The sequence below is a fragment of the Anas platyrhynchos genome, chromosome 5, assembly GCF_047663525.1.
Source record: "Anas platyrhynchos isolate ZD024472 breed Pekin duck chromosome 5, IASCAAS_PekinDuck_T2T, whole genome shotgun sequence".
Classification (NCBI taxonomy): Eukaryota; Metazoa; Chordata; class Aves; order Anseriformes; family Anatidae; genus Anas; species Anas platyrhynchos.
Genome location: NC_092591.1, coordinates 35,089,686 through 35,113,682, shown reverse-complemented (window position 1 = coordinate 35,113,682; position 23,997 = coordinate 35,089,686). Strand labels below are relative to the sequence as shown.

Genomic DNA, 23,997 nt, shown 5'->3' with positions numbered 1-23,997 from the left:
CCCGGCAGAGCGCGAACCACCCGCTGCCGCCGGGGCCGGGCCCCCTTCTGAGGCAGCCCCGCCGCCGCCTCCCACAATGCCCCGCGGGCCGCCCCCCGCGCCACTTCCGGGATGGGACTTTCTCCCCGGCGGCCTCCCCGCTCTCTATGGTCGCCAGGTGCGGTCGCCTCCGTGCTCTCTCCCTCCCCTCCCCGCCCTGCCCCGCCCCGCCCCGCCGGCGCTGCGCATGCGCGGGAGGCGGCCGTGCCCTAGCAACCGGAGCGTGCGGGGTAGCAACGGCCATGGTGGGTGCGGGAGCGGCCGGGGGGGGGGGGGGCACGGGAGGGAGCGGCCGGGGCCGCGCTGAGGGGGCCGGGCGGGGGCGGCGGGGGCAAGCTGAGCGTGTGCCGGGCAAGGCAGCGCCCTGCCGGGCTCAGTGTGGCGGGGGCATGCGGGAAACAGCCCGCTCCGTGCCCGCAGCCGCCTCCTGGGGCAGCCAAACGCTGCTGTGGGGGCTCCTCGGTGCGTGCGTTGCTTTCTTCCCCTGAGGCGTTCCCGCTCCGGCAGCCTCTGGCGGCTGCTCAGGGTGAGGATCGCAGCCCTCGGGCGCTGGGCGTTTTGAGCCCGCGAAGCAGCAGCGCTTCGGCGTAACTGCCCGCAGGACGCTGCGCGGTGTGCGCCTTGCAAACAGCCTTCCCTGAGGGAAGTCTCCTCACACTAACCTACAAACCCCTCCCTGATCCATGTTCTCGTGATAACCCCCTGCTGGTTTTCCCATTTCCACCAAATTGGCTGTTACAGCGGGAGAGACGTGAGGGGAGAAGCCGTTCCTCGGTGCCCATGGGTCACTGCCTTCAGTCTGAGCTGGCTTTAGGCAGGAATCCGCAACAGGGAGATGCTGGGACTGAGCTCACGCACCCCGGGGCTGGTACAGACGGCTAGCAGAAAACTGTGACAAAACGTGAGGAAGTTCCATCAAAAAATAAAGATTAACTGGAAGCCAGGTGTTTTTGCTGGCACCCTGGCAGCTGTGGCACCGTCAGCTTCGTCAGGCTGTCAGAGCGTGGCCTTCTGGACAGCAGTCTCTGGGGTTTATCCCCACCAGGCTCTAAGCAGGCACTGTCCTGACGGAATTTTACCAGGTTAACTGCACTGGACCCGGAGCCAGCTAGCACGTGATATGGATGGGACTGAAACGGAGCTGAGCCCTTCCTCTGGTTGGGTCTCAGGCTGTTGCTGGGTGCCTGCAGCCGTTCTTCTGTTTGCAGCTGCCACGACCCTTGTCTTCTGCCTTTGGGTCCAAAATTTCCAGGGGTTTCAAGTACCCAGCAGTAAAGCTTTGTGACCTGAGGTGACTACCTCTGAGATTTGGAGCTGAAGTTACTTTGTTGGTTTTAACTTTTACGGTCAGTTTTTTGACGTCTGATTACCTGAAAAGCTCTGTGTGTGCTAGCGCTGCGGTGAAGGGCTGCATTGATTTTATAGGCAGGAGGCTGCTGATTTGTGAAAGATCGGTCTCTGGGGCCTTTTTAATTTGAAAACTTCTTGGAATATGTTTAATGCTTAGGATATAGGAGTGTCTGTATATACGAGTGTGCGTATAACTGTCTGGTTATTGTCATTTTGTGTTGACGGGACTGATGAGACAGAAGACTTAGAATTAGTGACGACTGAAGGTTGATCAGTGGGTCAATCCTTAAAAAGCCTGGCACAGGAGCTCTCAGATTTTTTTAACTGAGTATTATATGTATCCACATCTCATGATGTGACTGGACATAAAACAACCGGGGAAAAAAAAAACTAATAGTTTCAGATTGCTTTTGAATTTTGGCAAGAGGTACCTTATTTTCCTTGGTGGATTTTAACAGGCTTTATGTTTCTGTCTATTCACTGAGTCATTTTCAGAAAAGAAATTGCTAATGCACGTTAATAGCAAGTGTGTTTTTCTCAGAGCATTAGACAACATTTTTCAGTGCAGTAACCCCAGATGCCTTTGAGTTCAATTGAATTGAATTGTCAAAGCTAACAAGCAGTGCCCAAACCCATGGTGCAGGCTGGGCAAGAAGCAAGGTCAGGAAGATGATGTGCTCTTGTGAGTCCAACTGATTCCTTCTGAAAATGCCTCTGAGTTCCCCAGAAAATAAAACGGAGACACCTGGTGGGTTCCAGCTTCTTAGAATCGGCTAGAGGGCAATAAGGCTCTAAAGGGGGAGACGAGCAGGACTGAAAAAGGGAAGGGGGAGGAGGAAGGTTTGCAGTGAACGTGTTGGCTACAAAATTGCAGTGAATATTCATTTTAGTTTGTTTTATTTTTAGGCAAAAGCAACAACTATCAAAGAAGCTCTAGCCAAGTGGGTAAGTACTAGAACAGTATCTAGCTGCTTTGCAGTACTCGGTGGCGTGGATTTTGACTACATTCAAATAAACTAGTTTTTCAAACTTACTGTAACAAATATGTTTGCTTGAAACATCTGCCATACAAAGTTCCACAAAGTAAAAATTCTATTCCAGTAATTGAGGAATAATCAGTTGTGTTGGATTTTCTGCATGTTCTTGGTAAACTCATATGGTTGGTAAAGACAAGTCTGTTTTGCTCCCTTGCCTCGTTCTGCTGAATATGCATTGACAGAAGGCCCAAGGCTACAGAGAAATTTATAGTTGGGGATGTCATGTTTTAATTATGCCCTGTTTGTTTTACCTGAGTACAGTTCTTCCCACAGAGTAAACAGGTATGAAATGCTGACGGTACTGAAGTCAGTGAACCTTCTCCTATCGTTTGGTAGCAGACTGTCCCTTATTATATTGGCTGCTTGTCCCAGAGTTTCTTGTTTTTCTTCTTAAAGTACTCTGTTAATACAGTTATTTGGGGCAGTGACTGACCTTGTCATGGAGCCTTCTAGGAAGCTGTTTGTTGGAAAGAAAGTGGATATAATGTCAAATGATGGCACAGGATGCCTCTGGGGTTCAGTTGGCTGAACCCAGTGAGGATTTTTCCCCAGTGGCAGTGAATTTGAGATGAGGGCACACATGGTATATACGTGCTTGCACTCTCTAATTCTGGACAGCAGCTACAGTGAGAGCGAGAGTTTATAAATGTTTTTGTCTCTAGAAGATCAGGATATGTATTTCTGTGAACAGGTATAGCTGGAAGCCACATGATCTTTAGCATGTGTTTAGGGTACCAGTCTGCAATTGAAGATTACCTCCTTTGGGAATTTTGCTGTTATTTAGCACCTTCAGTATTTCACATTTTATTTTCAGCTATGTTGTTATACCCCGCAAACTTCACCCTTGCTCCCCAATAAGAATTAGAATGTAGCAACTTGCAGACAGTAGTGTTACCAGAGATGTGAGCTGAATTTTAAAAAATGCTATCTTTCCTTTTCTTCCCTCACTCTTTCTGCTCACCAAAACCTCTACTCCATGTTTTCTGTTAAAGATTTATTTTACATTTGCTCCTTTGTCACATGTTTCTTAGAAATAATGGATCCGTGTCAGTGAGTTTCCATTAATGTTAATTACAAAGTGCTGAACGTGCTTTTCTGTTCATGTTTTCTGGGGGGAGTTAAAGCTTCCCTTTACCACTCCTAATCTGGGTCCATGTGACTTGTAGAATTAGTTCTGCTGTTGTGTTGCATTCCAGCTGTATTTCTAACCCTTTGGCATAAGGGTTTACCTATGCCCTACAGTCAGGATGAAATTAATTAAATGAAAGCAACTTTAACTCAGCAAACAGGTAACTTGTTCGTGTCAAGTGCCTGTTCTACCTGTGGTTTCTCTGTGGCTTACTGTGGTATTTCATCAGACCTTCCTTCTGCTGGTGGGTGGCAAGCAGGATGAATTTTCTTTCTGCACGTTCTCACTCCTGGCCATATTCCATGTTAGGAGCTCCCTCTCTGTCATACTTCAAGAAAAAATGTGTTTATATTTGTTGGTTTAAGATGGTAGATTAAAAGTTAAGCGTAAATGCAAATAGATACAGCGTTATCCTGGTTCTTAGAAACGAAACTTGAAGTTTCACATTTGTATAGTGACTTAATTTTAATGCATTCGCCATGTTCTAGCAAAACATCTGACATGCTATTTACTAGATTGCTAATTATGAATAGAAATATTATCACACTGGATTTGGACAGAAACTGGAATATAAGTAAATGCATGTAGCAATGTAATGATTTTCTATTCAATTAAGTTGTCGGAAGTATTTTGGGCACATAAGAGAGAAAATAATGTTATCAAAACCTGATCTTGTTCTGTGGTATTCTTAAATGCTTCTGGGAAGCAATTAATTTCACCCAAAATTAGAGATATAAAAGAGAGAAACCAGGCCGAACCTCAGCCCTCTCACTTTTCAACAGCTGCATAAATGGGGAAGAAAACAAGACTCCTTGTTTTGCAAACTCCAAATAGATTTCTCCTTTGTTAACGGACCTCCAGCCCTCCCACTGAATGCTGAGGGAATCAACAAAATGTTCTCTTTGTGCTGGCAGGGAAGCAGCTGTCAAAACTAGTGTTATTACTGAAAAAGAGACTTGGCCCAAGTGTTCAGTCAATAATTACCATCACTTCAGAATGTGAAAAGATTTAATAGATTGTATTTTTAAATAAACACACCCAAATGATGATGTTATGACTGTTTTTCTGAATCTCTGGATTTTATAAAGAATATAATCTAGAAAATTATCAACTTAGGTTGTAAATAGGAAATTTGTCTTTTACTGGACTCTCTGAAGTGTGAAATTTTCTGCTCCTTTTTAATGACTAACTAGAGGTGATTCTTTTTCAATTCCTCATTTTGCGAATGGTAAGGATTTATACTTTTCTTTAAATTACAACTTCTCCATTATTTCTAACTGGGTTTTGATTCAAAGGTAGAATACAGCCAGTCTAGACTTGGAACTCCCTCTTTGTCCTATGGTGTGTTCTGTTTTTTTATTTTATTTTTTTTCCATTTTTCTGAAGAGTGTAAGATGTCTCTCTTTTCATGTACATGTTTGTTAGGAGGTAGAGCTGCCATGACGGAGTTACCAGTTTGCGGCTGGGTGCAAGCTATCACCTCAGACAGAGGAGCAGGAGTCACAGCTCTGACTTAACAAGGAGGAATATCTAGGGGCTATTCAAAATGGTTAAAAACATGGAAAGATTTGAGAAAAATGCTGTTGAGACTCTTCCCCCAAAGTGCACTCCCCTGCATTCTGAGTTTGTGCTGTGAGCTAGGCGTGAGTTCTGAGCTTTCTGGTTGAAGTAGGAAGGAGATTTTTGTGAGAGATTTTAAGAATGTGCTTCTGTTTCAGATTGGCTCTAGTTGAGGCTCCTACATGTCAGTCTCTGTGACAGTGCCTTGATGCAGACTTTCAGACCTCCAGTTATTCTCCATTTCTTTTCAGGAGAGGATGCCTGAATGAAATTGCTCAAGTGTAACACATCTTTAAAGAAAAAAGCTTATGTAATGTATACATGCTTTTAGTACCTTAGAATGAAGCTACCCTTCCCCTCTTCATGCTGCGCCAGCTGGACTCTATATCAAAAGAGTATTCAGAATGCTCCCTCTTTCCAGTAATTTCTTTTAGTAATATATTGGAATTACCTCTATAGTAATTACTTTTATAGGAATATTATAGTATAGCAATTCTTAGTAACTGCATGTAACAGTGTGCACATTCTTCACCTTCTCTTGTCTTTAGGAAGAAAAAAATGGCCAGAAGGCTTCAGAGGCAAAAGAGGTGAAACTGTATGGCCAGATTCCTCCTGTAGAGAGGATGGATGAATCTCTCTCCACCCTTGTTAACTGCGAGTAAGCTCAGCTAAAAACAATTGGAAACTAACCATTGTCTTCTATTTGTATTACTTGTTATTTTTTCTGCTGTCCACTATGTAAATACGTTTGCTATGTTTAAGTGTGGCCTTCTATGCAATACGTTTCTTTTCTTTTTTCTTTTCTTTCTTCCTTTCTTTTTTTTTTTTTTTCCTCAAATAAGCTTCTCTTTCTACCAACAGTCCCTGTTTTTGACTCCAAGATCTCTGTCACTTAATCAGGAAGATGTTATGATAGATTCTGTACTAATATTTGTCCCTAGAAAATTGCTGTATTATTTATCAGTATATAATTACAGGTCTATGCTTGGAATCTGTCAGCTAACTGACACATTTATGATGCATTCCAAAATTTATGCATGCCTGTTGCAGTTTAACATCAAAAAAAAAAAAAATATATATATATATGTAATATATGTATATATATACATATATATATATATATATATTATTATTATTTCTTTGGTGTTATAAGCCAAAGTCTGTAATATCCACTTGCTCAGGCTTTTTCTGTGTTGATTGGCAACAAATTAGAGTTTCTTCCTAAAATTCTGTTCGTATCAAGTCCTACAGCACTAATCTCATAACTGTACAACGCGTTGCCTTGGTTAATGTGCCCACGTGTCACAGTATAGCGGCACGCAGAGTTATCTAAGTAGCTCTGGGTACCAAATCAGTAAGGCCATTGTGTAACTGAGGAAAATGTAGTACTGCCTATGTAGGAGATGGGAGAGAGAGAAAAAAGGGGACTTCTGGAAGGGATTTCGAGCCATTTCAGAAATGGATGTCCATGTGTTTGTTAAGGCTAGGCATAAAAAGATAACCCCCTATGTGATGTTAGTAGCACATAGTACTATCCTAGAAGCTGAATAAATTTACAGAAATCATGAGGGTTTGTGGATATTTTGAGTCTCTTCACACATACAGTTTGTTCACTATCTAATGAGAGAAGAATAGACAGTTATTTCTAATGCAATGGTGTTTGGATGTGGAACTCTCCTGATACAGTGATTCCCTTTATACTGTGAGTTGATTGTTTTTTCTTTTAAAGGAAATTGTCGTTGTCTACAAACTGCATTGAAAGAATCGCCAACCTGAACAGCCTAAGTAAGTGACATACCAGTGACTGGTTGTATTTGTTTTCTATGGCTTGGATAGGACATCTACCACGATTTGTCATATGTGTCCAGCTTTATACCTATTTTATTCTTTTTAACTCCTTCCTCTTAGAAAATTACAACTGACTTTAAAATTACCAGTCTTCCTGGAGAATGCATGTTTAGTAGTACTGCTGTATTCAAACATGTACCTCTATGCAGTCTTGCCAGTTGTCTTGCTGTGCAAGCTTAACAAAACAAATCCATTCAGAAACACCTTTGTAACCTCCAGTGCCCTGAGTTATGATATTCAACACCTAATTGATTCTAGAATGATTTAACAGCCAATTTCCACACTCATGAGGGAGAGAGTCTGCAGTTCAACAGCTTTGTAATTGTGGTATTGTCTGCTGCTGAGGCTGGAGTGTTGCAGAGCTGGATGCACAAATGTCATTCCATTTTGCAGAGGGTTTGGATGTACTTATTTTGGCTTTGTTCTTGCTTGAAAGGTGTGTGCCAACTGACTAGAAGGTGGAACTGAACACCTCTGGGTAGCTGGCTATGAAACCCTGAAGCTCACTGGGTTTCTATTCTACTTTTGGACAGAAATCTGAAAGGTCTGTCCTGGAGACTCTGACTCGGTGGCATGAATGGCAAAGAGCTGAAGGTTTTGAGCTAGAGATTCCAGGCTTTTTTGGCACTATCAAACTGCCAGGCATACCGATAAGGAATCCAGAATACTGTCCTCCACAACTACACACTGACAGGGATGTCAAGGAGCCTGAGGACCTTAACTGTCTTCATAAATTTCTCAGACCTTCCCAGTCAGGGAAAAAATATTTCAGTAGAGACTTCCCAAATAACTATACTGTAATATTTCAATGTGGATAACTCTGTCACAAGCAAAAAATAAATAGGCAGTTATATAATAAAGGTGAATCCAATCAAGTCTTAAGTGGTTTAAAACATAACAAGTCTTTCAAAGCATCTTAAACATTTATATTAATAAAATATAGAATCAAAACAAACGTTCTGTGCCAAATATTTGATCTGGAGGCCAGACAAAATAGAACTATGTGGTCTGTCTCTTAAAGGTATGTGAGGACCTCACAATTTCTGTTGGCTTCTGTGAAAGAGAGAGAAATCAGCAAACAAGTAATTACTACAAATTTGCTTTTATTCATTGCAGAGGGGAAGCTGAGAAATCTGTTCAAGTTCTGATCACTCTTTTCAAACAGAAAAGATGAATATTAGTGTATATACCTGATACAGTGATTATGCTGAGTAGATTATTCTGTGTGAAGGATGACAGCCCTGTGTCCATACATGTGAGGAAGATGTTTTAGATAGCAACAAGTGCTGGTTATGTGTTTTAGTGTGTGTAAATATTCCATGAGGGAGATCTTACTTCTTCTAAAATATATAATATCTCAGAACAAGTTTAATAAAGAGCAGTAACAGCAGTTAGAAACAGTTTTAAAGCGTAGGTTTTCAAGTAATCTGTCATTTTTGTATTTGTAAGTATCCTCTCATCTCTTAGAAATTTCCAGAGCTAGTGCAAACTTGTGATTTCTAAATGTGAGTTACAAAGGGAGTGAGGATAGCTGGCTAGACCCAAAGGCTGTCCCATGTGGATGGGGATCCTTAGGGATATTCTGGAGAATATCAGCTGTGGTTGACTTTAGACTTAAAGATTATGAGTTTCCATATTTTGAGCCTGGTTGTGTTATAAACTTTTTAAGAATTCTGATAGTACCTCAAATTTTTAATGATAACTAGTCTTCCTGTTTTAGAATATTTGCCAGGTGTGCTTTTACCAGGTGTGGTTTCATCCCTACATTCTTTGAGATAGAACATATAATTATCTCTTCTAGATCAGCCTTGAGTCTTCATGCATAGCAGTCCCCAGCCACTGCATGTGCTATGAGTGCAGCCTGTTGCTACTTGACTGGAACATTCATTGTTCTTGCCATTAATTATTGCACAGTGTATTTTCAATCATTATACATACAAGAAGAAAACAAGATCATTAAGTATTTCATCCTTCAGCTACTGAGAAGTCTTGACATATTAGTGAGAAGTATTGATCCACACTTAACCCAGCTATATCCTGCAACTCAGTTTGCTTATTTATACCATCAAGAAAGCTTGTGTTAAAACTGAAAATGAGTTTTACAGAAGGACTGCTATTTTGTCATGGTTTGAGTTTAAAAATCCAGCAAGAACAGCTCACTTAAAAAGCTGCTTTGTCTGGGTGCTAGACTAAGTTGAGGTGTTTCTCACCAGACTTCTGTAAGGAAGCTTTATATTCTGTCTCTATTTTAAAAATCAAATCTGCTGCCTTAAAATGAAATTGGAACAAATTTTTACTTGGAGAAGAAGAGATTTTCACTATGTGAAATCAAACCTAGCAAGCTAGCAGTTAAGAGTTCAGATGCAAGATGATTTTTTTTTTCCCCCTAGTATTTATCTGGACTGAAATTCAACTAAATAACCAGCTTTGTATTCATGAGCATGTTTCTGAGCTGTCCACTGCGTCAATTCCTGTTCATTGTCAGGGGGTTTTGTTTCTCGTATGTCATTCTTTCTTAGGACAGCCTATTCAGAATGTGGAGTTTTTTTTGTTTTTTTTTTTTTGTTTGTTTGTTTGTTTGGTTAGTTTTTAGAAGTAGAATATGGAGTTTTACCTAACTTACAGCACCTTCTTACACTTTATAAAAAGTCATTTACTAACAAGAAATATTCTTTTATCTATTTCAGAAAATTTGAGAATTCTGTCTTTGGGAAGAAATAACATAAAGAACTTGAATGGATTGGTACGTGCTTCTTAATATTAAGTCTTTACTAACAAAACAGAATGCTGTCTAGGATGTGGATTAATTTCCCTATGTTCATAAAAGTCTGGCTTTATTTTGAAGTAATTCCTAGAGGCTTCTGTAAGGGTTTTTCGTCCAGAAAATCCATACTTAGGCTATGGTTCTTTACTAAAAATATTGGCAGTCCTGTGAACACACGCTTCATGAGAGTCTGTCCCATTTATGTTACCTGGCACACTGAGCAATAGGGCTTTGGGAGAGAAGGTGGTGGAAGAACTAAGTTTACCAGGCAGAGGAAGAATTGTTGGGGAAAAAAAATGGGATCAGTTTTGTTACATTTGTATGAAGGCAGAGCTTCTGTTCAATCAACTTTTTTTTTTTTTTTTTTAAATGAATGTAGAAGTTCTTTTCTTCCTTGAGAGATATTGTATGTTGCCCCCACAGAATATTCCTCCTACAGAATATTCCTCTTCAAAGCTATTGCTGCCCTCTGAGATACCTTATCTCTTAATTGTAAAATGCAGATGTAAAATGTATAGTGGTTGGTTTACAAAAACTCTTTTTTGAGGGTTATGAGCAACTTCTGTTCTTCAGGTACAAATGAGGTACAAATGTACATGCGCTTGAAATGAATCATTCTCTCATACTGCATAAAACCCCCTGAGTTGTTGAATTGTAGTTACTTTATGTATATTTGCAGTGCACAAACAGCCAAATTTGTCTCCTCTGTCCCTATGCCTTAAGAACAGCTGCTTCTGCCAACTATTCCTTGTCTTGTTTTAATATTGTGATTTCAGTCCTCCAAAATATACTTCATATCCTTTGCTCTTAATTCCCACTGATATTTGTAATGCTTAATTAGGGACCTGCTTAAAAGGAAATAAGGACCACTATACTTTAGTAGTTTTGTACGTGAGGTGGCCTGTAGGGGTGAAGAAGAGTAAATCTGAAGAATAAGCAAGACTTACTTCCAGTTACCTGAGTCGTCCTGTCATTTTCCAGGAGGCAGTTGGAGACACGTTAGAGGAGTTGTGGATTTCGTATAACTTCATTGAGAAACTGCGGGGTATCCGTGTAATGAAGAAGCTGAAGGTTCTTTATATGTCAAATAATTTGGTGAAAGACTGGGGTAAGCCATTCCTGTCTATTTAGCTTCCTATGTAGTATAGTGAATGCATGAGCAAGTGAAAAATAGTTCTGTGTGTTCTGGGGCTTAAATTTACTGATAAGCTTGCAGAGCTGCACTGAATCCCTAAACAGTCACTCATTCAAGAGATTAAAAGTAGTTAGAAAGTTGAATTTAACTTCTAAGCCTGATGGAGTTTGTTCTTTGAATCATTTTGCTTGGACTTATTTGAAACGTGTACCCATTCTTTAACCTGCTACCAGTTCAAGCCCCAACAATCCCTGTCCTCTTGTATCTCATGCTATTTATGTTTGCATGGAGTTTGAAAAGAAGGTTTGGTGAAGTTGTACTTTCCATGTTCCACAATCTGGTTGGTGTTTTCACATTTGTGGTTGCAGCAGAGTTTGCGAGACTGGCAGAGCTGCCATTACTAGAGGATCTGGTGTTTGTAGGCAATCCACTACAAGAGAAATACGCCTCTGACCAGAAGAACAATTGGATTGAAGAAGCAACCAAACGGGTGCCCAAGCTGAAAAAGCTGGATGGTGAGTTTGGGGTGTGAGGCAACTGATCTAAGTGAAGAGATTAATACAAAGAAGTCCACAAGGAAATGAATCACAACCTCAGAAACTCATCTGTGTGACCATGTAATGTTTCTCCCTCCTCTCTGTGGGGTTATTCAGAAGTAGGCTAACCTGTGGCAGCTGAGTTTTGCAGCACTAGCTGCAGGATCTTCTGAAAATGTCTGATGTGTTTTTGGACAGTTAAATCCAAGAAGTCTTGCAGTCAGCCCGCAGTTGGGCTTTACTCTTAAAGCTATCCAGTGAAATAGTTTTAGCACATAACTAGTAGGTAACTGACATATTTATACACACTTAATAGTGGTTTGAAGTTCTCTTGTGGAGTTCACATATTGATTTGTGAAATTATATACTTAAGTATTTGTCATTAAGTAAGTTAACAAAGCTTTTGGTCAGGCAGGATGAATTACAGTTTTCCCAGCAAATTTCTTTTTTCTTTTTTTTTTTTTTTTTCCAACAAAAGATGGTGATTTGGGAGAATGAGGGTGGACAGGGATATATATATATATATTTTTAATTTCTTGTACAAAGGCAGCTTTTCAAAGCTTCATGCAAGTTTCCCAAATGCTGGAGTATTTCCCTCTCTTTGTTTTGGTAAGCCTGAATTTATGGCCTCTCCTCTGCTGCTCTCCTTTTTAAGTCACTGACATGAAAATACATTAAAGAACGTCCTGAATCGTGAGTGGAAGTGAGATAGTTTTAAAATCTATTTTACATATCCTATTTTCTGCTAACGGAGTTGTTAACTGTTCTCTGTTAACCCCTGTTTGCTAAAGCAGTGAAGAGGAGAGCAGGGACTGGTAACGCTAATAACAGAGTAGCAGCAGAAAAGGTAAAAGAGGACAGCATCAGTGTAGGGAGCAGCAGATGGGCCATGAATTTTTTTAGGAAGTGGAAGCCTGCTGAGAGAAATATACTGCTGTGGAGGATGGCCTGCAATAGTCCATTTACTACTGTAGTACAAACACTTTGAGAGTAGAAAAAAACATAATAGGGCAAGTATCTATAAAGGCAAAGGGTAACCTTGTTCACATGAGGCTACGCCGTTCATTTCTTAAGCATCCCTGCATCCTGGAGCAATGGACAGCTCTGAATTAGGCAGGTGCTTTTCCTATGCAGTTTAGAAAGAGAGAAAGATACTTAAGAATGGAAGCCACAGAAAACAAAGATGTTGAGTAAAAGAAAGGTCAGAAATGCTAGAACTGGATGTAAGTTTCTTGCTGTTACACTGTCCCAAGATCCTGCTATTTTTATACACTTTATGTGAGGCACCTCAGAATTGGTGAAATGGTTGAGTATCTTCTGGACAAAAATAAGTACTGAAGGTATTTTCCAGGGCATAAACTGTACCTTTCCCTGCATAATCTAGTCATAAATCTTTGCAGATTTTTTTTCTCTCTCTTTTTTTTTCTTTTTTTTTTCCTCTTAGGTATCCTAGTTATTAAACAAGAAGAAGATGAAGAAGGAGGAGGAAACTGATGAGACTTTCATTCTGGGTATTTAATTATTTAAGTATCTCCAGATTGCTCAGCACATAGAACTTTGATAGAAACATTTGTTTTGAAGAAGATCTTTGGGCAATTTTTAGAAGACCAGCTTGTCTCCACCGTCTCTCACCCAAAGAATTATTTACCAAAATACAGGCACACCAATTTTGTCAAGCTTATGACATCTTCTGCAGAGACCAGTGGAGCTGAGTTTATCTGCTGTTTGGTTAGTAAGTAATCTTTACCTAAAATAATACCTAGCTATTCCTAATCCCTGGTTAGTGGTGCTTGTTGTCCACTCTCGGGTTGTAATACAACAATTTTAGCTTGTTAGGTGCAGCTGGCCAATGTTCGTTTGAAACACTGAGGCTAAACAATGTTGTGTTTTATAGATACATTACAGACTTTGTTAGGTTTAATTTTCTCATGGGAATCCCTTAATATTTTAAGTATGTGAATTTGCCTTTTCATCCCCTTAACTATTATGCCAAATAGGCCCAGTAGTTGTGGACGTACGCACAAAAAAGGTATTGGGCTCATGATCTCTTGTTACTGGCCTTAAGTTTTGAACTGGGCTTCTTGGGAACTCTGAGCTTCGTAGCTTAGAAGGCCATGTACAATGTGTATGTTTATTTATTTTAAAGAGGCAATGGGAATTCTTTGCATGGTTGCAGTGAGACTAAAATGCTAGCTTTTCATTTCTCATTAAGAAATTATTGTGATTGGAAAAATGTAGTTATTAGTCTACAGCTGGTTCCTAGTTAGTTTTGTTTTGGCACACTGATGGACATAATCCTTCTCAGCTCTGGAATTTTCCTGTAATTTCGTAGGCTAGTACTAACTCAAGCAGTGAACAAAGACCTGGGCTTGGGATTTAAAATTCTGATTTTGAGATACTCATTAGGTTTTTTTTTAAAGCACAGATGTAAGCAGTGAGTGGATTGTGTATGTAGTTACTGAAGAAGGTGAGTGGAGATGAGGTGAGATGAGATGGAAAGCGGGCACTGGAAAATAAGTTTTGAAGACATACTAAATGTGCTGTATTGCAGGTTAACCAGTTTTTATAAAGCCCCCTTATATGACAGGTAACTATTTTTTAGTGAAAAGCGTTAAAACAATGAAGACATTCCTGATTGCACTACTGGATGCCAAATGTTTTTTCTCCCTGTTTTTTTCTCCCTTTTTTCCTCTGTTTTCTTTAGAGACTAGATCAAGTGATCTAAATAGATATTTTGGCAGCTTTTATTTTATTTCATGTTATTTTATTATTTATTTATATTTTTTAAGGTTTTCTTCTAATTCTTGGCATCATCTTTGTTTAAATTAGAATGGCAAGAAGCATGCGTCCCAGTTTTAGAACAGGTATATAAGGGAAGGAGGCAGAATGCCACTTTTATTATTTTGTTTGTGAAGGTATGGCAGGGGTTGATATCCTGGAAGTCATGGTCAGAGAGAAAATGGTGGAATAGGCCTAGGTGACAGTGATACTGAACTCAAGCTCCAGGTATAATTTTAGTAGAAGATAGAAATTGATTAGCAGTAGAATTAAGTAAAAAATGTGAAATAGAAGATAACAAGGAAATCATCATTTAGTTTCAATATATTCTCTCTCATTGGTCTTTGAGTGTTAGAAAAATTTGTAAGCATTCCAAGTTAAGTTGGCAATTGCAGATAAAATTTGAGTTTGATTTAGAGCCCTTTCTTAATAAAAGGCCAGAAGAGCAATGGTGAATGCTGTTGGCATTCCTCACCCAGCATAAACCATTTCCAGACAGCAGCTCTGGCAAGCAGAAGCTGGTTCTTAGTTAACTTGATCACTGGATTTATTTTACAGGTTTTGTACCCACATGTAATGATACGGAGTCAACAACCATTTCACATTGTCCTCTTTTAGAACTAATCCATGAAGTTCACTAGCAGCCACTTTTGGAAAAGTGGACGTGCTCTGAAAACACCTATGTTATAGCACACGCAGTCTCTGCTGACTGCAACTTTTGTGTTAGGGTGATAGGGGATTGGCACGTGCTCCTGACTACTGCAATTAAAATGTGTTTACCTTGAGTCAGAGCTGGAATGGAATAAAACCTGACTTCTGGCTAATACTAACAAAAGGAGAAGTCAAATTCATATATGTGTGTGGAGATAGTTCCAGGATAGAATCACAGAGCTTGGCTGAGAAGCAATGCATTCAAACCTCTGTAACTGTGTTCTCCTAGTACAGTTTCTAATTATGGTATGTATGGCTTAATTAGCTACTGAAATGAAACGAGAGAGTAGGGAGATAGAGAGAATGTGCTCCAATGCCATGTAATCCTAGTGGCTGATTTTTTTAGTACCTAAATATGGTCTAAGTGCGTACGTTCATGAAGGCAGTATTAGATAGAGCAAAGACTCAGGCTATTTTGGGACAGTCTGAGAACAGAAGAGAAAGGTAAGTGTCCTGTGTGGTGACAACTGGAACAAAGCACAGCTCCATTGTCAAGACTTGAGGGGTGAAAGAATGATTCCTGGCTCTTGTAGGTGACAAGGAAGGGCTGGAGGTAATCAGGCTGGCTTCCGTAAGTGACAAACAGAGGCTATGCGTATGGTGATCAGTCCAACAGTAACTGGTGCAGTTGTTAGGTGGTGGAGCTGTGGGTATCATGTAGCCCACTGTCATCAGCTCTTTTAATGGATTAACAGCACAAATGCTCTAGCTCTTATTTTGGGCTACATTATAAATACTACACACACATACACAAATCATTATTGAAGGAACAAGGCATCCAGAATCAGCACCATTGTAACAGCAGTAAGGTACGTTTACAAACTTTCCTATACCATTCACCCTTCATGCTGCAGTATCTTAGTGTAGAAATTAAAGCCCTTTTGAAGTTTCAGCTTAATGCTGCTTTATCTGATGAATTGTGGTTACTGTCAAGAACAAAGCTAAACCCCATTAACTTTTTCTCCTCCAAAATAAGAAAAAAGTTTTCATAAGTTTTTAAAATTTGCACTTTAAAATTATGCACTGGATGTGGTGGAAGATGTATGCAGACGACAGAATTAAAGCAGCAGATCTGCATACTAATGGTGCTGATGCACCGTGTCATTTATAAGCTAACATGATCAGACTGCATGCCCCTGAGGCGTGGCTGAGTAGGATGTTGAAGGACTTGTCTTTCTGTATTATTCTTTGCGCTTCCATATCTCACCACATCCATTAAAGTCCTAAGCACATTATTAGTCATGGATGAAAAGAGCACCCATGTAAAACTTGCAAGCCATGTGGAATTCTGCTTTTCCCACTGAAATTATGGAGGATTAGCATCCACTTTATTCCTTAGAAAAATATCTAAAATTAAATTAGAGATAGGAAATAAGTATTTTACCTACTTGTTAGCACACTGATCTCTCTTCAAAGAGCCGATGTATGCGGTGATTATGTTGCGAATGGCTGGAAAGAGACCTGAGAACCAGCAAATGACTCAGGTTACACTAGAAAGTAGACTCATTTGGAAAAATCTTCAAGCAAGAGAGCACTTTTAACATCTACTTTTGATTACCTTTTGTATACAGTAATTTTGTAGCATGACCAAACTGTTAAAATTGCCGTGTTTAAATTATTTAGGCCTATGTTTATAAATGATCTTCTGTGAAACTTGTATAAAAATAATAGAATGTTATTTTATACAAAAAACTTTGGCTGTTGTGTAATGGAATAGTTCAACTTCTGAAGAGCTTTCAGAAATTAAATGTTGTTCTCATTAAAAACTTTCCTAGCTGCTCAGGGAGCAATTTAGTTTGTAAGTGCTGTCCCTTATTGCCTCTATATTTTAGAATAGAAAATAACTTAGACTTCAAAAGCATTGATATATTGTGATTGTTGTCATCTGATACATGAATATTTTTCGATCTTTTAAGAAAGATATTGGTTGTCAGATTTGTTCTTAGGTCCTAAGAAAAAATGTTTACTTTTCTATAGGGAAAAAAGGCCATGTTATGTTAAATAAAGGGTAAGTCTTACTTCAACACAAAATTGTTAATTTGCTTTGAATTTAAGCTGTGAATAGTAAGTATTATACAGTCAACTGCATTCAGCCAGGACAACTGCTCTGTACTAAACTTCTGTAACAAAAACTAGCTTTCAGTAAGCAGCATCACTGAAATACATTGTCAAAACTCAGCTATAAAAGAAAAAGCTTTCTACCCCGCAGTCCACAGCAGTCTCAATTACAAGAATATCATCCTGCAACAACAGCTGTAATTCTATTAAAAAAATAAACAAACAATACCACCTATATGGAATTACGGCAAAATTCATCACAATGCCACTATCTCAAAATGCATTTAAACTTGCTAATCTGTGAAGCACTTCGTAAGGTATTTCTATGCAGTTGAAGTGACTTCTGTAAGCTTGCACTTGGATCCACCAGTTAAAAAAAGAAAAGAAAAACAAACCACCCAAGACGTGTGGCTTTTTGCATTATCCAGACTTAGTTTACATGGCTTCACAGTTCTAGTACTAAGTAGTCAGCCTGAAACACTTCTGCCAGTTGGCTTTGCTGGTGAGGCCAACACATTGTCTGTGCCAACTATGCAACGTGCTACTTACTTACTGCCCCAACTGCTGTTGATGATTAACATCCACATCTGCAGGAGTAAATTAAAGCAAGGGCTCTTACACTGAGCTGAAAAAAATAAAAATATCTTCAGCTAAATCTTTCTTCTTTCAGCTTTGTCAGTCTTGGAACCTAAATTTGTCAGCATAAATGAGCAACTGAAACAAAAGGAATTATTTTCAGGTGAGCCACCTTTGGTCCTACCTGAAAGCTTGTAGGAAACCAGTCAGACATCGATACACATTTCTGCAGTATGCTTAACGTAGCAAAACATTTGCAGCTTTTAAAGACTTCATGCCCGCAGGTGCCAGATACAGTCGGCTAGTTATGTATGAACAGCCAACTACCAGAAGAGAAGAAACCTTTGCTTTGAAGATGGAAGGAAGTATATTAATATTTAATACCCACAGCAAGACATCCAGCTGCCAGAAGAAATTGGATTAGTGCTGTATTACAAAATTCAAAAAGAAAAAAGATCCAGGGTAACAGACAAGTGCCTTTAAGACAGTGTTCAATAATGTATGTAGATATACATACTAAATCCACCATTGGAAAATATGAGTTGCCGTTGTTTCTACAACCAGCAGGTTCAACTACTAAGCAGCAGGAAAGTGTTACCTCCTTTTCCAGCGGCTCTAGATTTACTTCAGTCCCTATTTTCTATCCCACCCAACAGCCATTCAGGAATTCAGATTTGATACAGGCCTCAAGTGCTGACTGACTTCATGCTGCCTTGAGGTTGTTTCAGAAGCAGAATTCAGCTGTCCTCATTTGCAGCACAGAGGTGGACCAAGGAAGCGTTCCTTGCATATTTCTAAGAACTCTTTCAAGACTCTTCCTGGCTTCTGATGTCTTCAGGGAAAATATTGAGAAACAGCCCTGAGGGCTGCTATGGAAAATATAGAGGTAAACGTGATCAGAGAGCAGAAGAGCTAAAAGGAACTCATAACAGAACCTGCAATGCTTCCTTTGCACAAACGTATCACTGCCAATACCCACCCCGAGCCCCGCAGCCACATCAACAAAAAAACTGGGCTATGAAACTATTTTTTAAACCTCATTTAATAAAAGGTTTTTTAGATATATAGAGGATATTAAGTAAATAAGTTACATAGTACATTACAATCACATCAGCAAGATTTCCTTTAGTGTATTAATATTTTATAAAAAAAAGCACACAAAAAATAAATTCAGTCCAGTCTATCACAACTGTACAGCAACAGGTAACTATATTTATATATGTACATTTTTAACATGTAACAGTCTTTTAGAAGGTGCCCTAGGCAGCAAACACACAAAAGGAAGTGTCTGCTCGCTTGTTAAAATAAAAGTAATATACTTTATTATAAAGCATTTATACAGTAATTACAAAGGCTGACTGCTCCTGTACAGTACACGAAAGCTTTGACTAAAAATTTAAAAACAACATAAAAAGAATGAACACAAAAAAAACCAGTTTGTATCAAATCTGAACTACGAGGGGAAAAATACATATGGAGAAGCTGCAAGAAACATTTTTTTTAAAATATACAATTACATTTCTATAAAAATATATGCTGTTTTATAATCTTGAGAAGTTAAGGATCTTTCAGGCTCAGCTGTCAATGGAACCCTAATCTCTGAACAAAAAAATCCTTAGACAGCTGCGGGTTCAAAGTTTGTGTCTTCCTAACACTTGACATTGGAGAGACTGAGCGCAAGTAAAGCAGCTGAACCCAAGTCATAGAAACTCACCCCCACGAATATCAAACACGGTTTGCAGACACCACTTCTTTGTCTCTTTAAAGCTTTATAAACTTGCAGACATACATTAGAAGAAAAAACAGGGAGAAAGATTACATGGGAAAACATGGCTGAGAAGGTGGTTTGTGGCAGAGGTAATCATTGGACTAAAAGTGCCGTTGTGTGAAAGCAGACAAGACTTCTATGGCTGTTGTCCTCCCCACTCGTGTTTTTTTAAAATAGAAAACATATTAGGACTTTCCAAGTCCGCTGCCCGAAAGAGAGTTAAGCGGTACATAATAGCTAAGTGAGAACGGGCACTCTTTCTGGTTTCGCAAACAACTTTTTTGTACATTGACTGTTAAGATAAGTTTGCTGCAATACACGAAATGACCTTAAGTATCAGGTTTGAGAAATGAGATGTGTTGTTAGCTGATTTGGACTTTGTGTTACATCACTAGTATGGGAGTAACAGAGGAGTTACCTTTAAGCTTCAGCATGTCCTTTTTGCCCAGTCCCACCAGGCCCCAGCTCTCAACACACCAAGTCCTGCAGAGGCAGGTCTGGGGGCCTGCAGCTCACAGAGGCGAGTTCCCTACGACACCGCTACCTGGTCAGCAAAACCGCCCGTGATTTTAAATGGAAAAACATCCAATAAATTGAGATGTAGAGTTGTTCTCCTTGCAGCTGGACTGCAAAACACCTGTAGCTATATCAGATATGCATCAGAAGTGCATGCATGTATCTAGTAATTATATACACACGGTCTTACAAAACTGAGATGCTATCCCATGCAGAGCACAAACCTGAAAGGCTGAATCTATCTGTAAAGGGCAGACAACACAGGCAGAAGGGCAAAAGCACGTGACCAGGCCAAAATGTGACAGTACAACCTTCTATCGTGGCATCTCTGCAACACCCAAAGCTGGCATCAAGACTCAAAACAGGTACTTGTTTGGAAATGCAACCACCTGACTACTGGCTATATGACCACATGAAGCCTGGTCTTGCACTATAAAAGGCAAAAGACATCAGCACACATTTACAGACCTGCAGTCTATACATTTTCTGTTTGTTCCCATAGAAAAGACAGCTAATGCAAAGAGACACCTTCCTTGTTCACACTCAGCTTGGTAAGGAAGCATACAGCGCCTTTTTCTAAATTAATGGCAAGAATGGAGAGAATGGAGATCTGTCAAAGTGCTTTTAAACAATGGAAAATAATTCACACAGAGCTTGAAAATGGACAAGTCATTAGAATATAAAACTTGTTTAAAAAATCGTAATTGGAACAACACAGCCTTAAATTACCACTGTGCTGCAGTAAAGAGCCACTCAAGTAATTTTTCCCCACAAAGAATACCAGAATTCATCCCTGATCAGACAAATTCAGTTCAAATGCTTTGTCTACAGTGACTGGGGAATTGTTTTTTGTTTTATTTTTATTTTTTGGAAACAACTCTGCCAACTTTTGATCTAATTCAGACATATGATCAATTCCAAACTGCTACTGTAAGCAAGTGGACAGCAGGTTTGGTTTTGCTTGTTTAAACAACACACTCGAAGGAGCATTTTTCCTTATTATCATGATAGAAAAGAGGTCTTTCGGTGGCTACTAGCAATATGTAAGCATGTTCAAAAACATTTCCAGACTAAGCATTTGTTACCACTCACTTGGAATACTTAAGCAATTTTGGTCAGCCATGCTAACCCATAGTTTTTAGTGGCCATCCTCAGAAAAAGCCCCTTTCTGATTTTCTTCCAGTAATAACCTCTCTGCATCTAATCTTCCTGTTCTACTTGTCAGAAACAAGACAGAACTGGTCATTACATTTGTCCCTACAGGAACAGCCTCTTGCCCCCTCGCCCCCCAAAAGGATTAAATATAAATTGATTTGCACTGTTTTATCAAGGATAGCGAAAGCATTTTGCTAAGACAGTGTGATTAGCCTCATTTTAGTCTCCATTTTTGCCCTGTACCAGGTCCACTCTATCTCTGTTTCTTTGTTCTGTGTCTCTAAGCCTTCTCAGTCTCTTAAGTAAGTGTGCGCTACGCTACTGCCGAGACCGGTACCCCAGGGAAATGCTTTCATTACAACAGCATAACAACATCTAGATTATTTAAAATCCTTTTTAGCTATACTCACCAGCCCTGCTGAATGGTTGCCCTGCCTTGCAGTTCTCAGGATCTGGGAACCACTGGCAACTTCCCAGAGACACACTTCAGGACTTTAATTGCTACATTGCTTTTTACTGGAATTAATCCCAGCACTACAAGTGAGCTGTGAGTTCCAGCTGCTTCACCTACTGTCTGTCCTGGCACAGTATGCTACAGCTTCTGCTCTCTCTAAGGGCCCTAGGATAATTTAATGGTAGCCTTTTCTCCAATTTACACAAAGAAAAGGATAATCAACACTGAGATTCTTAATGGGAAGACTGATAGGCTTAAACTTCTCTTTAAAAATATGTAGCTTTCAGTTCTCTGCAGTTTTTGAATGGATTTTAATAGTTTGACACGCCATCTGCTTCCGCAGTCTTGTCAACAAGACCCATACGAGCAGGAACACGGAACAGCCATCCAAATGCCAATAGGGATGCCCAACTGTGTTAGGAATGAAAAATACAGCACTGGCAGACACTTGCAGGCAAAAGTGTCAACACCGAAAAAAGTGCAGTCCTTAATGATAACGCTACTCATTTTAAGAGTAGTAACTGTTTCTACCAAGAAAAAGAAGTCTATGCAAAAGCATATACGTGTCAAAGAAAACGTGGTGCAATACACAGCCTTGCCGACATGGGCAGTGAAGTAATCATGGTTGCGTGAAGTTACCTGGGGCAGGAAAAGAAGGTGGCATGCTGGAATCAGATCCATTTTCCATGGATAACTTGACAAGTATATATTACCTGGAATTCATTTGGCAGCTTGAAGGGCCAAATTTTAAGGAAATCAGCCAGTTGGGAACAGCTGTAGTTCATGTGCAGTAACCCACCTAGGATTCCTGCTTGGTGCTGCAGGAGTGATCAGCTTCTTCGAAACTGCACCACGAGAGCAGCACATGCGTGGTACGGCACACTGCTGGCACCGGGGATGGAGGAATCGGGGCTGGTTGGTGTGAGGGAGCAAGCTGGGCAGCCACAGTACTGGGCTGGGACTGACGGGCCACAAGGAGCAAAGAAGAGATCTGATTCTTTACATCATTATAAAATAATGATAAACGTGGGCTACAAAGATGTGCAGAACAATCCTGTGCAGATCTAATGTGTCACCTGGACTACTTCTGCACGATCTTAACTCTCCTTCACCAGGAGGCTAGATGTTTTTTGGCTATTAGCATAGGTCAGTTCTGAAGGAAAGGTCACTGCGTCAGCAAGCTGAGAGGTCAGAGGGACAACCCAGCAGGAACAGCTGTCCAGCCACTTGTGTCGAAATAAGCAGAAAGCTCCCACTGCACACACAACCACACACTGACAGGAAGTTCTGCAAAACTAGGGCTCTGCCTAATACAAGCTCTCAATGATGGCAATTTCAAGGAATAAATGAGCACTGCCACAAGAAAGAAGTGGACGTGTTGAGAGGTAAAAGCCACTCGCCGAGGGATTTAAGGAGCTGGGTAGAGATGAGAGTCTATTCCTCCCATCTCTGGGGTGCACACAGTCTGACACACATACAAGGTCCTGGTTCATTTTCACTAAACAAGCTTGCTTCCCTACAACCAATGTCAAAACCAGCAGTTTTCATTTCAAATTGCACTTGTGAAGCCCAGACTATTTTCCAATAAGTTAATCAAAGGCTGACTGTTTCATTTTCCATGATGAGACAACCCGAAAGGCCTGTGGCTACTCTAATCCCACAGGATATCCTTACATCTATTGCTGCATTCGTAACAGCATAAAAACAAAAGCACCTCATTGTTCCTTTGAAAAGTAAATCTTCCTCTCAAAAGGAAGAAGCGTGTCTTGCTCACCCCACTTTTCATTTTTGTGAAGCAGAGGCCAAAAGTGCAAGCCATCTTTCCACAAAACTTGTTGGCAACCTGAATAAATGCTCAGAAAGAAAGGCAGGATAGTGTAACAGGAAGAACAACTTGCTAAGAAAGAAAACATCTAGAAATCACCAGTGTCACAGTAAGTGGATACAGTTAGCTCAGAGCAGAGCATCATTTTCTTGCTCTGGTCTGGAAAGCGTTATATCCAAGAGTCCCATTATCATGATTCCTGACAAGCACAAGAAGAAAGGTCTGATTGACCTGAGAGAGAACTTACTTCCACTGCAGGAGACATTGTTCTGTTATGTACCTTAGGTATGGTTATAAATAGAAATCTTGTTTAAAAAAAAAATCCAAGTTGAAACAAATCTTTTTGTCCACCATTCTGGCTTGGTCAGTACTGGCAAGGCAAAATGGAACATGTGGCATGAGGAAACTGCAGCACTGAAACTGATGGTTCAGGTAAGAAAAGTGCAAGCAAAATAGTGAAATCACTGAGGGGGAGATGGGTCCAGCCTTGCTACTCCCTCCACTTTGGGCCTGCTGCTATATTTCTCCATCCTCATCTGAGCTCCCGCTGCTACTTCCACTGCTGTTGCTCCCAGTCTCGCTGCTCTCTTCCTGCTGGGCCTCGCTGTGGGCTGCTGCTGCCGCTGCTGCTGCCACTGCTGCCTCTCTCTCTTGCTGCTTCAGTGCAGCCGCTTTCTTCTCCTGCTCCGCGTGGCTCTTCATGTGGGCACTGCGGCTCTTCACCTTGTAGAACACCCTGAGGAAACACGTATGTTAGT

At 40.3% G+C, this 23,997-nt stretch overlaps 2 protein-coding genes across 11 annotated transcripts in view; one reads left to right on the top strand and one right to left on the bottom strand.

Annotated features, from left to right (window-relative positions):
- The first annotated feature begins 83 nt into the window (after positions 1 to 83).
- On the top strand, positions 84 to 21,958 carry DNAL1 (dynein axonemal light chain 1). 7 transcript variants are annotated; one of them, XR_011809684.1, is made up of 9 exons: positions 91 to 284; positions 2,296 to 2,334; positions 5,664 to 5,773; positions 6,845 to 6,900; positions 9,651 to 9,706; positions 10,709 to 10,835; positions 11,231 to 11,377; positions 12,843 to 13,126; positions 17,616 to 21,958. XR_011809684.1 is itself a non-coding variant. In XM_038180551.2 (8 exons), exons 1-8 carry the CDS (start codon positions 147 to 149, stop codon positions 12,890 to 12,892), a joined length of 669 nt encoding a protein of 222 aa, XP_038036479.2. In that variant the 5' UTR covers positions 84 to 146; the 3' UTR covers positions 12,893 to 16,911. The 7 variants fall into 7 exon arrangements, 6 of the variants coding, with proteins under 6 accessions (XP_038036479.2, XP_038036478.2, XP_027313583.3 ...); XM_038180551.2 differs by lacking the exon at positions 17,616 to 21,958 and having other exon boundaries at positions 84 to 284; positions 11,285 to 11,377; positions 12,843 to 16,911; XM_038180550.2 differs by lacking the exon at positions 17,616 to 21,958 and having other exon boundaries at positions 86 to 284; positions 11,234 to 11,377; positions 12,843 to 16,911.
- MIDEAS (mitotic deacetylase associated SANT domain protein) overlaps positions 18,546 to 23,997 on the bottom strand; it is a 52,409-nt gene continuing 46,957 nt past the window's right edge. For all 4 annotated transcript variants that reach the window (XM_027457771.3, XM_072038798.1, XM_072038796.1 and 1 more), the window contains one exon: positions 18,546 to 23,975. In XM_027457771.3, the coding sequence (XP_027313572.3) occupies positions 23,756 to 23,975 (220 nt within the window). In that variant the 3' untranslated portion in view covers positions 18,546 to 23,755. The remainder of the gene's footprint in view (positions 23,976 to 23,997) is intronic.